Genomic DNA, 12,462 nt, shown 5'->3' with positions numbered 1-12,462 from the left:
TGATGCAGAAACACGGGCTCCAGCTGTGACTGTGGTGGGTCTTGGCTAGCTTGGATGGGTTTTTTAATCTGCTTCCTCTGTTAGTCCCTCTATGGTATTTTTTTTTTTTTTTCATGGGTTTGAAGGTTCTCAATAGTGAGTATTGGTAGTCTTTGTCCCTGAGGGTGTTTTTTTTGAGAGCTTTTTTTCTCCTTTAAAGAAAGAAAAGGAAATGAAAGGCAACTCAACCCCAAAATAAAACTAAAGAAGAGTTGAAATTTAAATGTTTCCTGCACTTTTTCGTGGGAAGGAAGGTGCAGTTTTAAGTTGAAGGAAGAGATTTCCTCCCTTTCTTTCCCCTGTTTTTTTAAAAAAATATTTCTTTTTTTAAACTCTGACTATAGTACTCTTGAAAGAGGCAGTTTGGAGTGAATTTATGGTGAGAAGTGTGGCACCTGTTTGTCTGTGGCAGTTAAAAGGCACGTTTGCGTTCTTTGTGCAAGGAGGTCAGTGGGCACACAGTCAATAGATGGGTCAGAGGTCTCTGTTCTCCCTTCCCCAGCTCCCTATGGGATATTGCCCCTTCCCAGCTCTTCACAGCCTCTCCACATGACCTGCATACTGCATTGAAGCTGACTTCACATACAAATTATTTTAAGGAAGATGTCATGTGGGCTGCTGGCTGTAGCACAGTGGGCCATGGCTTTCTGAGGATGTAGGGCAGTGTGCCTTTGATTCTGTCCTTTGTCCCTCCCAGAGGTCACTCCTTGGGGCAGCCACACCAGGCTGGTTGCTGATGCAATCAGGAGAGCTGTTTCTCTCACCCGGTATAGGCTTACAGTGCATTATGAGCTGCACTCAGTTTTTGTTGTGTAAACAGCCTTTTGACCTGCTTCACTTGTGTAGACAAATGCCAGTGAAGCTGGACAGGGTAAATATTATGGAAACTTGGTGCTCTGTTGTTTTCCTGGTGGTTATTTTCATGTTGTTCCAAAACTTCTCACTCCTTATGCTGAGGATTGACTTCAGGTTGCAAACTGAGTGCAAACTGGATGTGGATCTCCCTGTCAGAGACACCTGAGTACACTAAAATGACCCATTGCCATCACTGACACATAAATGCAGAAGCCCAATTATTGCTGCTTACCTTCCTGTCCCTTCAGTGCTAATAAAAGCAGTTTATGAAGCCATTTGCAGTGGATTTGTAATCTTGGCTAGAAAGTACCTCTTTCCCTTCTTATTAATTTTAATTTTTTTTAAACTCTGGTGCCTTCAAATGTCAAAGTGTGTGCTAGAGCTTCTCACTTAGACATTTTCCTAATAGCTGCAGTTTAGAAAAAGACCTCTTCATTGTGCTAATGATATGGAACAAGTTGTATACATTAAAAAAAAAAGGCAACATTAAGTTGTCTTTCAAGTCTAACATTAGAAACAATGTGATGTTAAGAGTTTCCATTCCAATTTGGATTCTCTCTCTGTTATTCTGTGTAACTTCTGTGGCTCAGTGCAGCAAATGTTCTGCTCGAGTTTATAGCATGCAGCTGGAGATGCTCTGCGCCAAAACTCTCAAGACATAAATGGGATTAAAATAGTGCCTGAAGAGAAAGCACCATGTCCAAAATAATGCAAAATAATGGCAGAAAGGAGCTGAACCACATTATCTACAGTGGTCATGCTCATGGAAACACTGCCATTCCTGCTGAGGGCATGGGCTAACCCTGTTGATGGGTTGGACAAAGTTTCCACCACTGGGACAAGGATTTGTTTTCTGTTCCACTTTGGGGTGGCTCTGCTCATTTCCATGCTCTTTCCTCTCCCTCCCCAGTGCCTTGTTTATCCTCTCCCAGACAGAAATGGCAAAATACTGGTGACAGCTTGCAGTGACCTCCCTGCCAGGACATCAGAGCCGAGGATTGGGCTCAGTGTCTTCAAACTCCATAGTGGCTGATCAGTTCAGATTTGGTTGTCTGGTTTAAGAAGAGATGATTAAGAAGATCAAGAAGTTGCTGTGAGCCTAAATACTGGATTTAATCTGAACTGGTGCCATGTCTCCTGGAAAGGACAGGGTTTGGGCTCTGCCGAAGAATGGGAGACTTTTAGCTGATGCCTGTAATTACCTTTAGTGGAAGGCCCAAGCTTTGTGGAGAATTCTTAAAATTCACGGGGGCAGGAGGAACACTTGGGTTTGAAACCCAAATCTAATAAGGAACAGCAATAGCTGAAGAACAGCTAACGTGGAGTAAAGCACAAACTCTGTACAGCTGGGGCCTTGGAAGAAAACCCTTGAGGCTGCTGTCTGTGCCAAAGCATGAATGGCCATCATAGATTAAAAAAAAAGCAGTGTCCCAGCACTTGGCTTGATAGAGTGTAAGGACAGGCACTTAGGAGAGATCATGTTTTTCCCCTCTAAATGAAGTGTATTGTCTCTAAGAGTGCACATTGTAGGAGGGGGAAGGGAAAAAAGGATGGAAATTGGATTAAATCACTGGGCTTCAGGCCTAAGCATTTCCTGCTCTTTTTTTTTTTCTTTTTCCTTTTTTTTTTTTTTTTTATTTTTAAAGGCACCAGTGCTGCCTCACTCATGTGCTGGGCTCTGCAACTGTGCCCAGCTCCCTGCCTGCAGGCATTGCCACGTTTTTCCTTCAGGGAGTTCCAGGCCTGCAGGAGCAAAGCTGAGCTCCTGCTGGAGGGCTGTGGAGTTCTCTTGGTGTGGGAATTCATACAGCATTGAGCCCCAGCCAGGTTATACAGGCACTGCTTGCTTAGCCCTGAGCTGTAGGAGCATTAAATTCATACTTCCTTTATGCCTTCTTTCCATTATCCAGTTTGCTGGAAAATTGCCTTGTGAGGAGCCTGTGGTTTAAGGCATTAATGGGTGATGCAGTTTTCTAAGCAAGGAAGTCAAGTGGCTTCTAAAAGACCTGGAGGAGAGGAGCTGCTGTTGGGTGGGAATGTGTGAGCTAATCTGCTGTGGGAAAGGAATGTCTGGTGGGCTTGTGTGGCTCTGCCATGGGTGAGCTGAGTGGTGCAGGATTCCTGCCAAATTCCTCCAGCTACCCTTCTGGTGCCCTTCACCTCAATATCCCAAAAATTATCTGATCTTTGCCTTTTAACAAAACTACTAATGGCTGTAACTTTGTCTAGCTGGGAATACTAAGAAGAAATAACCTTCTGAAGCTGAAGACCTGTTCCTATGAGGATTCTTACACATTTTGCTGGGCTGGGATTTGGGGCAAAGACCTGCAGGAGCACTGATGCATCCACGGTGGTGTGATTTTTTTAGAGTCCTGCAAGGGAATTTGCAGAATCCCCAGAAAGGAAATCCGCCTTTTCAGCGAGAATGCTCATTTGACAAGCTGCCAGTTCTGAGCTAAGCCTCATTTAATAAAGATTTAGTCTGTGGGGACCTGTCAGTGGAAACTGAGTTTGGTGAGAGTGTCTCAGTCTTTTCATTGCTGTAGTGCACAGAGGCTTTCAGCCAGTACTGTGGAGAAACCAGGGATAAGAACATGGGAGAAACCAGGGATAAGAACATCCAGTTTAGGGGACCCTCTTACCTCTGGGAACATTTCCTTGCTGTGTAAGATGGAGATGTTGCTGAGTTGGTGACAACTCAGGGAATAAATGCATTGCTGTTTGACTTCAGCCCAATAGGACCTCAGTGTTTGCTGCTGATTAGCACAGCTTAGATCTGCATTCATGGGCAGGGAAAAATATCCAACACAATTGTTGAGCAAATCTTTTCTAGTCTGTGCTTTCCATCTCTCTTTGGTGTGTGATGTGAGTTGCTCTGATGAATTCCAGCACCTGCCCATGTGTAACCTGTGGCAGCTGAGGTGTGCAGACATACCTGAGCTGTGTATTTATTATTCAGCCTCAGCTCTCAAAACCCTCGCAGTGATTCTGTTGAGTTGGTTGCTGCAATGAATCAAGGGTCAGCAAGCTGTGTATTTTTGGCCTCTACACTGCTAGCCTCTATGAATTGGACCAAATATAAAGGCAGAGTTTGAAAGTCTTTAATTATGAAATAAGGGGTCACAATGTTAGTATGGAGGAAATGATGATGAATCTTTAATCAACCTAGCCTTGTTCTTAGTTGTTGCTTACACTTGAGAAATTAGTCTGAATTAACTGGAGGAGTAAATTCAAAACAGATTAGTCAAACCACTTTAAATGCACTAAAGTGAACTAAACTACACTGAATTAAGGCCATTCTAGCTAAACTACATTAAATCCCTGTGTGAACACTCATTTGTACTTAAAGTGGCTTTAGTTCACAGCTCTAATACCAATTAACTATATAATGCCCATGCCTATGTAGAGAGCTCTGCAGTGTTGGGGAAACTGCCCTGCTCATTTAACCAGCTTGGTAAGTGGAATTGAGTGACGGAGTTGTGCTAACACAGGTTTCAGCTGCAGATCTGTTTTTATTCCAATGTGTCTGCTGTATTGTCTTAAGCTGTTTTTAAAAAAAAAAAACAGAAAAAAAGCATGACACAATCCTTGGCATTTCCTGCTTTCCAGAAAGGAAAGCCAATAGCCAAAAAAAGCTAAAGGCAAAGTGTTGGCCTATATTGCTTGCTCCAGTGTGGACTTGCCCTAAATATATCCATGATCTGCACTCCCTTAGCAGCGTGCTTTCTGTGGGAGATGTCTGTAGAAGGGATGAGGCAGTGGAACCTGTTCTCTGCTTCCATGGAGCTCTTCCCTGTTGCACAGGGACCCCTCATGGAAGAGAATTCATCTCGGCTCCGTGGGAAAAGCCCCTTCAGAGCACATTTCCTGCCCAGCTCTGCTCCTGCAGTGCTGAGAGCAGTAATTGGCCTGGGAAGGGCTGTCCCTGGGAGGAGAGAGGGATGCTTTAGTGCTGACATCAGCATTGCTTCCCCATCCTCCCCCCCTTCCACTGGCCAGTCTGTGGTTGGCTGTGTTCCCCACCCCTCTGGAGGGGCTGTGCCATGAGTGACATCCCCAGACACTCAAGTACCTCAACAAACACCTCGTACAGCACTTTAAGTACTGAAAATCAAATCTCTGAACACACAGCATGTTCAGAACAAGTTGATGAGTAGGTCAGGGTGTTCCTCGTGTTGCCAGCATTCAAAAAAAATTTTAAAAAAACCAGTTAGCTTGGTAGAACATAACTGCTTATCATCTGTGAGTACATAAGCTTTTTAGAGAGATGTCCTGGAGTCTGGAAGGAGAAATAAAAAGCAGTGTAGGAAGTAGTGTGGGCATGACACTATCCCACAGCAGTTTCTTTTCTTGCTAAGATGACTTCCGTCCTTCATGGAATAAATAGAGATGAGTGCTCCTTTGGCAGCAGCCCAGGTTGCTTCATTTGTTCTTCTGGGTGAACGTTTTCCTCTTCCCACACTCCTTTAACCTCCTCTCTCTGTTTTATTATCACTATCTCAAGTCACTGCATGGAAATACAGAAAGATTACTAGCTGCAGATTCAATGGAAAGCTTTCTTTTGGCAAAAGCTGACTTTAAGGTAAACCATTCTCAATCTGGCAGTGATTAGGACAGCTGTGTTCTTGAGGTGCTCAAAAGCTGTAGCTCTTTTTTTTCTGTGGGCTGAAATGATGAAGTTTTAAGATAAAATACCTTTAAAATCCTTGATGGAAAATTAAAAATGAATCTGCAATCTGCTTCTCAGGAACCACTTGAAGGCTTCAGCTTTGCTCTCAAGTTTCTTTAAGAGTTTTGGTAGACTTTCCAACTGGCAATAAAATAACAATCATCTATTCCATGTGAGGAGCTTCTCACTATTCTCTGCTGCTGTTACTGCAGTTAAGGTTTAAAGAGTATGGTAATTGGAAGTTGGATGAATTGAGATTGGTAAGACTTGTACCTGATAAACACCTGGGCTGTTTTGAGCCCTTGAGTATTCAGAATTAATTTCTTAAATCTATTCTGCTGCCAGGACATTTTGTGCCAAATAATCTCCATGGCAGAGGCAACATGGTCATGTGAAGAAGAGTCACTAAACCCTTCTCTGTAAAGTTAGGTGATGAGCAAATAACATTTAATGCCGTGGTAAACCTTGACATTTAACATGAATGCAACCCAGAGTTTACCTCCTGCACTGTGGTGCTTTGTGCCTTTATTTAGGTTTTCCCCCTTTAAAAGGAAGTAAATATATCTTGTACATCCCTTTTCTTGTGTTCTTATGTAGATCTCCTTTCTTTGTGACTTCATCTGCTGGATGGGATGAAATATACCTCCCTAAAGTGCAGTTTCAGCAGCTAAAATTAGCCTTGCAGGACCACAGTCCATAGATAGATTTGGATAACTAACAGTGTGGATCACCCTTTGGAATTTGCAAAAATCCTGGCTGTTTCATATGGGAGATTTTGATCCAGCAGACAAGGCTGTATCTTGGTTTATTTGATCCCCAGTAACATGGAGAGCAGGGACGGATCAAACTGAAGCTTAATCTGCATGTGAGTTCTTAGGAATGATACCAACACCACACCCCATGGAAGAAATGATCAGCCCCTGGGTAGCTTTGTGGAGGATTTTTTTGCTGAGCTTTGTGTTTCCCCTTTTTCTCTAGATAGATGCTTTCTGCCCCTTTTTTGGCTTCCTGCTCCCATGCAGGTGGTAAACACCACAAATCCTGGCAGCCACACTGGAGCTGGGAAGGCTGCTAACATTGCAGCACCATCCCTGCCCAACACTGAGGTTTTCAGGTTCTGTGGTGCCTCTCCAAGCCAGGAATGCTCCTGTGGTCACTTCCCTGTGTGCAGCTTTTATTTTGAAAGTGCTTCCTGACACTGTAGCTTCGTCTCCTGCCAGTCTGGGGGTACCACTTGGATTTACTCTCATTTTCAGGGACTGCTCTGTCTCCACTTCTGCCATTAGTGTCAGTGCAGTAGTAAAATGCTGTTCCTCCAAGTTGTCTCCATTTTCCTGTAAGGACAGTTCATGCATCATTTGCTATAAAGGTTCTGATAGCTCAGCAAATGTTCGAAGACAAATTGATGCTCTTTTGTGGCAAAAGGCCCAGTGCATAATTTTCCATTTACTTGGGATAATGTGGCCTTGGATAACCGAGTCCCAGATTTACTGGTGCAGGATAGAGTGTCTAAGGGTTTATCCAGCCTCAACCCCCCTTTTTTAAATACTGTCATTTAATCCTGACAAGCAGGCAGAGGAATATCTTTGGTTGTGACCAGGCTTTCACTGCCTGCCAGTTCCTGGGTCCTAAACTGACTCATCAGTCAGAAAGATTAATAACTGCTCTGCTGGATGATTTCACTTGTCATGGCACATATCCATTAATGGAAAACAAATATTCTCTGGAAAATTGAATGCAGATTGTGGTATAGTGGCCAGCCAAGTCCTTTTGGCCAGATGCAAATTTAAAGCATGTATTAAGTGTCCCTTCAAAGCAAGGACTTCAGGTTGCTTGCTAGTTGGCAGTCTAATATCCATTTTTCCTTTTTTTAAGAATTTTTAAAAAGTATTTCCTTTTATTTCCTTTCAATGGGGGCGGTTCCCTTACATCTGGAGCTGCAGTGTGGATTTTTTGCTGATAGAAGTGTTGCTGGGAGGATGTTTTCAGCTGAGCTTGTCTTCCCAGCACTAATGCCTTTTAGCATGTGCAGGAGGGTTGAGGGTGTGAAGAAAGAAATGCAGGTGAGTGGGGCAGGAAAGCTTTGCCTTACAGCAGCCCGACATGTTTAAAAAATAAAGAATACCCCTGAGGAGCTTTGGTATGCCAAGTGTGTTAGTTAAATTAGCATGGAGTGCTCGTTTGTGGCAAGGCTGCAGAAGTGGGGGAATGCAGGGCTCGGAGTGCAGCTCCCCTCTCAGAGGCCCCTTTCTGCTCAGCAGCTCCAGCAGAGCTCCCACCATCTGGAGAAAGCATGGGAAAGGGGGATTGGGCTTGTTCCCTTCCTCCCACCCCCACTCCTGGCTGGGAGAGGTCCCAGAGCTCACTTTGCACAGCAGGGCTGAGCTCCTGCTCCTGGGTTTGGGAAAGCAGCACCTGGGAGCTCCCCCCAGCCCAGGGAGCTTGGTGGGCTTGGGGAGGGCTTGTAAGGATGGGTTTGTAAAGCTGGGAAAGCAAAGAGGGTTTGTGAAGGATGGGAGAGGGTTTGTAAGGATGGGTTTGTAAAAGATGGGAGAGGGTTTGTAAAGCTGAGAAAGCCAAGAGCAAGGGGCTATGTGAAGTATCTGTGGTGCAGCACTTGGGTTTAGTTGGTGTGCACCTCATTTTATGTGCCTGATGTTTCTTGGACCCTGTGTGCCTTGTTTGCCAGGATAATCACCCAGCATGGAGTACCTATGGAGCAGAGCAGGGGAAAAAGGGGAAAGAAAAGCCTACAAAGAGCAAGTTCCTACCAGACCCCGTTAGAAACAGTCACACCAGTTGTGAAAGTTCTTTGCTTTAATCTCAGCATTCTTTGTTGTATTCCTTTTGATCAGAAGGAAGTTATTGTTTCAATCAGGAGGAAGCATATCAATGTTATTTAAAGAATTTCTGCATGGGGAGGAAAAGAGATACTGGTTTTCAAACCCAAGCCTTTGTTCAAGGTTAGCTGATACAGATCTATGTCTGAATTCCCAATATTGGGGCAGCAGTAAGTGACTTGGGCTCTTTCCAGATATTTAAATAATTTCTAGTAAGTTGGCATTTGTCACCAGTAACAAGGATTTATCAAAAAAACCTTATGGGTAAAATTGCATTCTTCTGCTTGATTCATGCAGGTGGGAAAATGTGGCTAGATATGGTGTTGGAATGGATTTATTATTTTAAACTTTATTTTATTTAACAGAATTGGTTTGCATTTTTGGATTTTAGGCAGGATTTTTCAAATAAAAATAAATTGGGTGGGAGTTAAGCACTTACAACTTCCCTTTCCTCCCAGGAACATGACTAGAAATAGGTATTATTCACACTAACTCAACTTGTGACTGCTGCAAGTGTGTCTGTAGCATCCAAGTTTGTTGTACCTATATATGTGGATAGTATATGGAGGGGTTTAGTATTTATTCTAGGTCTACCTTGAACAGAAGCACTGCATGGAGATTTACTTTAAAAAAAAAATTAATCTCATGCATGTATAATAAATTCCACCCCCTTTCAAACCCACTCATGCACTTGGATTTCTAATGAATAAGCCTGCATATTTATTCATGAAGATTAAAAAACTGTACAGATAGACGCAGCTGGTTGCACTATTTTTTTTTATTATTATTTTTGTTCTGTAAATCTGCTGACCTGTGATCAGTAGTAAAGAGAAAACCCTCTGATTAACTTAGGCTGTTTGCAGATTGAGACAGAAAAAATGGCTCAGCTATTTACTACTGAGGTACAGAACATGGTTTTGTTGAGTGGGATGGACAGAGGGGAGCAAGTGGGACAAAAAAATCACCTCTTTATAATTTAACAATGTGCCAAGCACACAAAAGGATTTGTTGGCAAGGTATGCCTTGGTAGGTATGTGTCTCCACATTTCTCTCAGAGAGAAAAGCAAGGCACAATCCTTCCCAAGAATATTTCTGGGATTCACATTCTCTGAACCTCAGAGAAAGGAAAAACAATTCTTGTAATTTGCTGTGTGTGTGTTTGTGCAAAAGTAGAATGCAATATGGAGATTATTTACTGAAAGTGATGGTGTTTTGTTTCCTTGGCCTATGAGGCCTAAATGTGTGTGTGTGTGTGTGTGTGTGAGGACTGTGGGCTGTGAGTCATGAGATGAGTGCAGTTCAGTGCTTGGCAGATTCAGTTTAGATGTAATGTAACATAATACAGAATAATACAGTATAATAAAGTAATTAATTAACCTTCTAATAAGCTGGAGTCCCCCTCATCCTTTCTCCCTGCCACGGGGATCCCTACAAACACTGCAGGGATGTCCCTGGCTGGCCTGCCCTGCCATGGCCCAGTGTGACCCCCATGTCTGTCCCTGCAGGCCCTGCTGCTGTTGGGTGGCATTGCTCTGTCCTGCCTGGCTCTGGACCTGCTCTTCCTCCTCTTCTACTCCTTCTGGCTGTGCTGCCGCCACCGCAAGAGCGAGGAGCACCTCAATGCTGACTGCTGCTGCACGGCCTGGTGCGTCATCATCGCCACCCTCGTCTGCAGGTACGGCCATCCCCGTCCCCTGTGTCCTGAACACGGCCTCACGCTCCAAATAATGTCTCAGGGTTTAGCTTTGATGTTTTTCAGGTTCTGTGCTGCTGTAATGTGGGGTCTGGGGTTTGTATTAAGGGGATGGTGAGCTCTCTGCACAGAGCAGGGAGACAGAACAATTCCTTCTCTAGCTGGGGACCAAGGACAGCTGATCCAAATCTCAGGCCTGAGAGCACAAACAACGTGGACTAAAGAGAGAAAAACAAGAAAGATAGGACTTGATAACCTAAAGCTATAATTGGACAATTAATTCCAATATGCAAATGGAGCAGGTCTTATAAAAGTGAGAGACCCCATGAGCAGTTATGGAGGGGCTTCACAGCTGGCCTGCAAGCAAAGTTAAGTTAATAGAAGAAATAACAATTGACGATTTTTGAGTGTATCCATAGCAAGGAAGAAGACAAGGCCATCAGCATGGAAACAGATTAGAAGAGATAGCTTTGCACCAATGAATAGAATAAGTTATTGTGATGTAGTTAATGACTTAAGATCACGCTTTGTTAAGAGTATATAAGCTGGAGAACACGCAGAATAAAAATCTTTTTTTCTTAGACCCTAATCACGTATGTATGTGTCACATCTGACCTAACAATGATAACTTGTCGTTGATTTTGTGACCATTTTGGTTCATCCTGGGTGTAGCCCTGGCTGGGCTCTTATACTGCCCAAAGTGGATCCATTGAGGATATCCTTTTAATAAATCCCTAGTTTATTCTTTAACTCCATCAAGCCTGTGTTCTAGTGAAAAAGTTCTGTTAGTTATTGTTGTTGTGTCAAAATGTTGTTAACCTACCTCTATGTTCTAATCATATATAGCCAGAAATTTGAGGCTTGCCTGGGAAAACCTCAGTTCTCTTCTTTTTCTAGTAAATTGCTCAAGCAAGACATTTTAGCTTCTATCTAATTGGCTATCCTTAAGTTTGAGGTAAAGTCCCTTAGGTCCTATGAAGTGTCTTTTTGCCTAATCAAAAAGAGAAACTTCTGGGCTTTTTTTCCTTTTTAAGGAGACAAAGGATAGTTTTGTCACTCTGTAAACAAGAAGCACATTCCTGCATTCTAGGTCAGCATTCACAAGGCATCAAAATGCTCTGCCTGTACTTGGTGAATTTTGGCAATAATCCCTCTTTCTTTCATTTGATGTATGTATGTTTTTAAATGTCTGTAATATATTTCCTTCCTTTCTGCTGCTTGCAGAGCTGCCTGGTGGTTTGAGCAATGTGAAAAGGAATAGTTAATGTCCTGCTCTTTGATACTTTTCAAGTGATAAATCAAGGACCCTCTGTCCTTGGGAGCTTATCACTTAAACAGGATGGATATAGCTGAAATATTTATCAGCTCTAAATGCAGATTTTCTCAGAACTTGGTGTCCAGAAAGAATCACTATGTCTGGGAGAGTAGATTAGGAAGAAAGAGTCACAGCTGATTCTTTTGAGTTTGGAAGGATTGGTGTTTATGTGGAGGGAATGTTCAGGTTTTGTAGCCTGTGTAGGACACTGCTGCATTTTGTTATCTGAATTTATGTTCCATCTCCAGGGGCTGCTGGTAGTGGTGCCAGGGTCAGCAGTGTTTGGTGTTATGACTGAGCAATAGGAGCTTTTGGAGGTGAGGTGGAAAGAAAGATTGCTGAAAACCAAGGGAAAAAAAAATCAGTATTTAGTGGAGAATGGGTGCAGGAGAATTTAAAAGGAGTTAATTCCCTAGAAAGTGGATGATGGGGCATCTGAAAGCAAGGATGTGTTTGCAGATATGGAAGGAAGGAGGCAGATACGGAAGGAAGGAGACTGATCTTGTTTTGGCTTGGGCAGAATGAGTCCTCTGGATGTGTGCCCTGTATCAAACACTTTCCAATTTGCTTTTCTCTCCAATTCCAAGCATCATCTACTCTTGCCCAAGGCTCCAGGTGGTCTCAGCTGCCCCTCTGTGGGTCTGGCAGGTCTGGGAGCAGTCCCCTGGTCAGAGAGGAGGCAGCAATGAGATGATTGCATTTGGCAGTGCCTTGTGGCTCTGTTTTGGCACTGGGCTGCTGATGGGTGCTGGGTGTGCTGTGTATCCCTGTGCAGGTGAGGGGTTCCCTGAAGGCCAGGCTCAGCTGCTCAGGAGCAGACTGTGGATTTGTGTGTTTGCTCTCTCAAGGCACTCACTTCAGAGAGCAGCAAACCTTGCAGTGTTGGAATAGTCAGAGCAGAGCAGACATTCTGTGGTGAGTTCAGCAGCTGGGGGTGGATTTGCCTGCAGAAGCAGGGGCTGAGGGCTGAGGAGGAGACCTTGTGTACCAGCCAGGATTGCTGCAAGGAGCTCTTCCATGCTCTGCTGCTTGCCAGTAGGTGCCTGGGGTG

The 12,462-nt window shown here is 43.7% G+C and overlaps 1 protein-coding gene across 1 annotated transcript in view; it reads left to right on the top strand.

The window, feature by feature from the left end:
* Positions 1-12,462, top strand: part of TTYH3 (tweety family member 3) — a 75,286-nt gene that overhangs the window by 28,326 nt on the left and 34,498 nt on the right. The window contains exon 2 of the mRNA XM_058815826.1: positions 9,909-10,078. Within this exon, the coding sequence (XP_058671809.1) occupies positions 9,909-10,078 (170 nt within the window). The remainder of the gene's footprint in view (positions 1-9,908; positions 10,079-12,462) is intronic.

Source organism: Ammospiza caudacuta, chromosome 17 (genome assembly GCF_027887145.1).
Source record: "Ammospiza caudacuta isolate bAmmCau1 chromosome 17, bAmmCau1.pri, whole genome shotgun sequence".
Taxonomy (NCBI): domain Eukaryota; kingdom Metazoa; phylum Chordata; class Aves; order Passeriformes; family Passerellidae; genus Ammospiza; species Ammospiza caudacuta.
The sequence above is the reverse complement of the archived record's forward strand: the minus strand, read 5'-3'. Positions and strand labels throughout refer to the sequence as shown.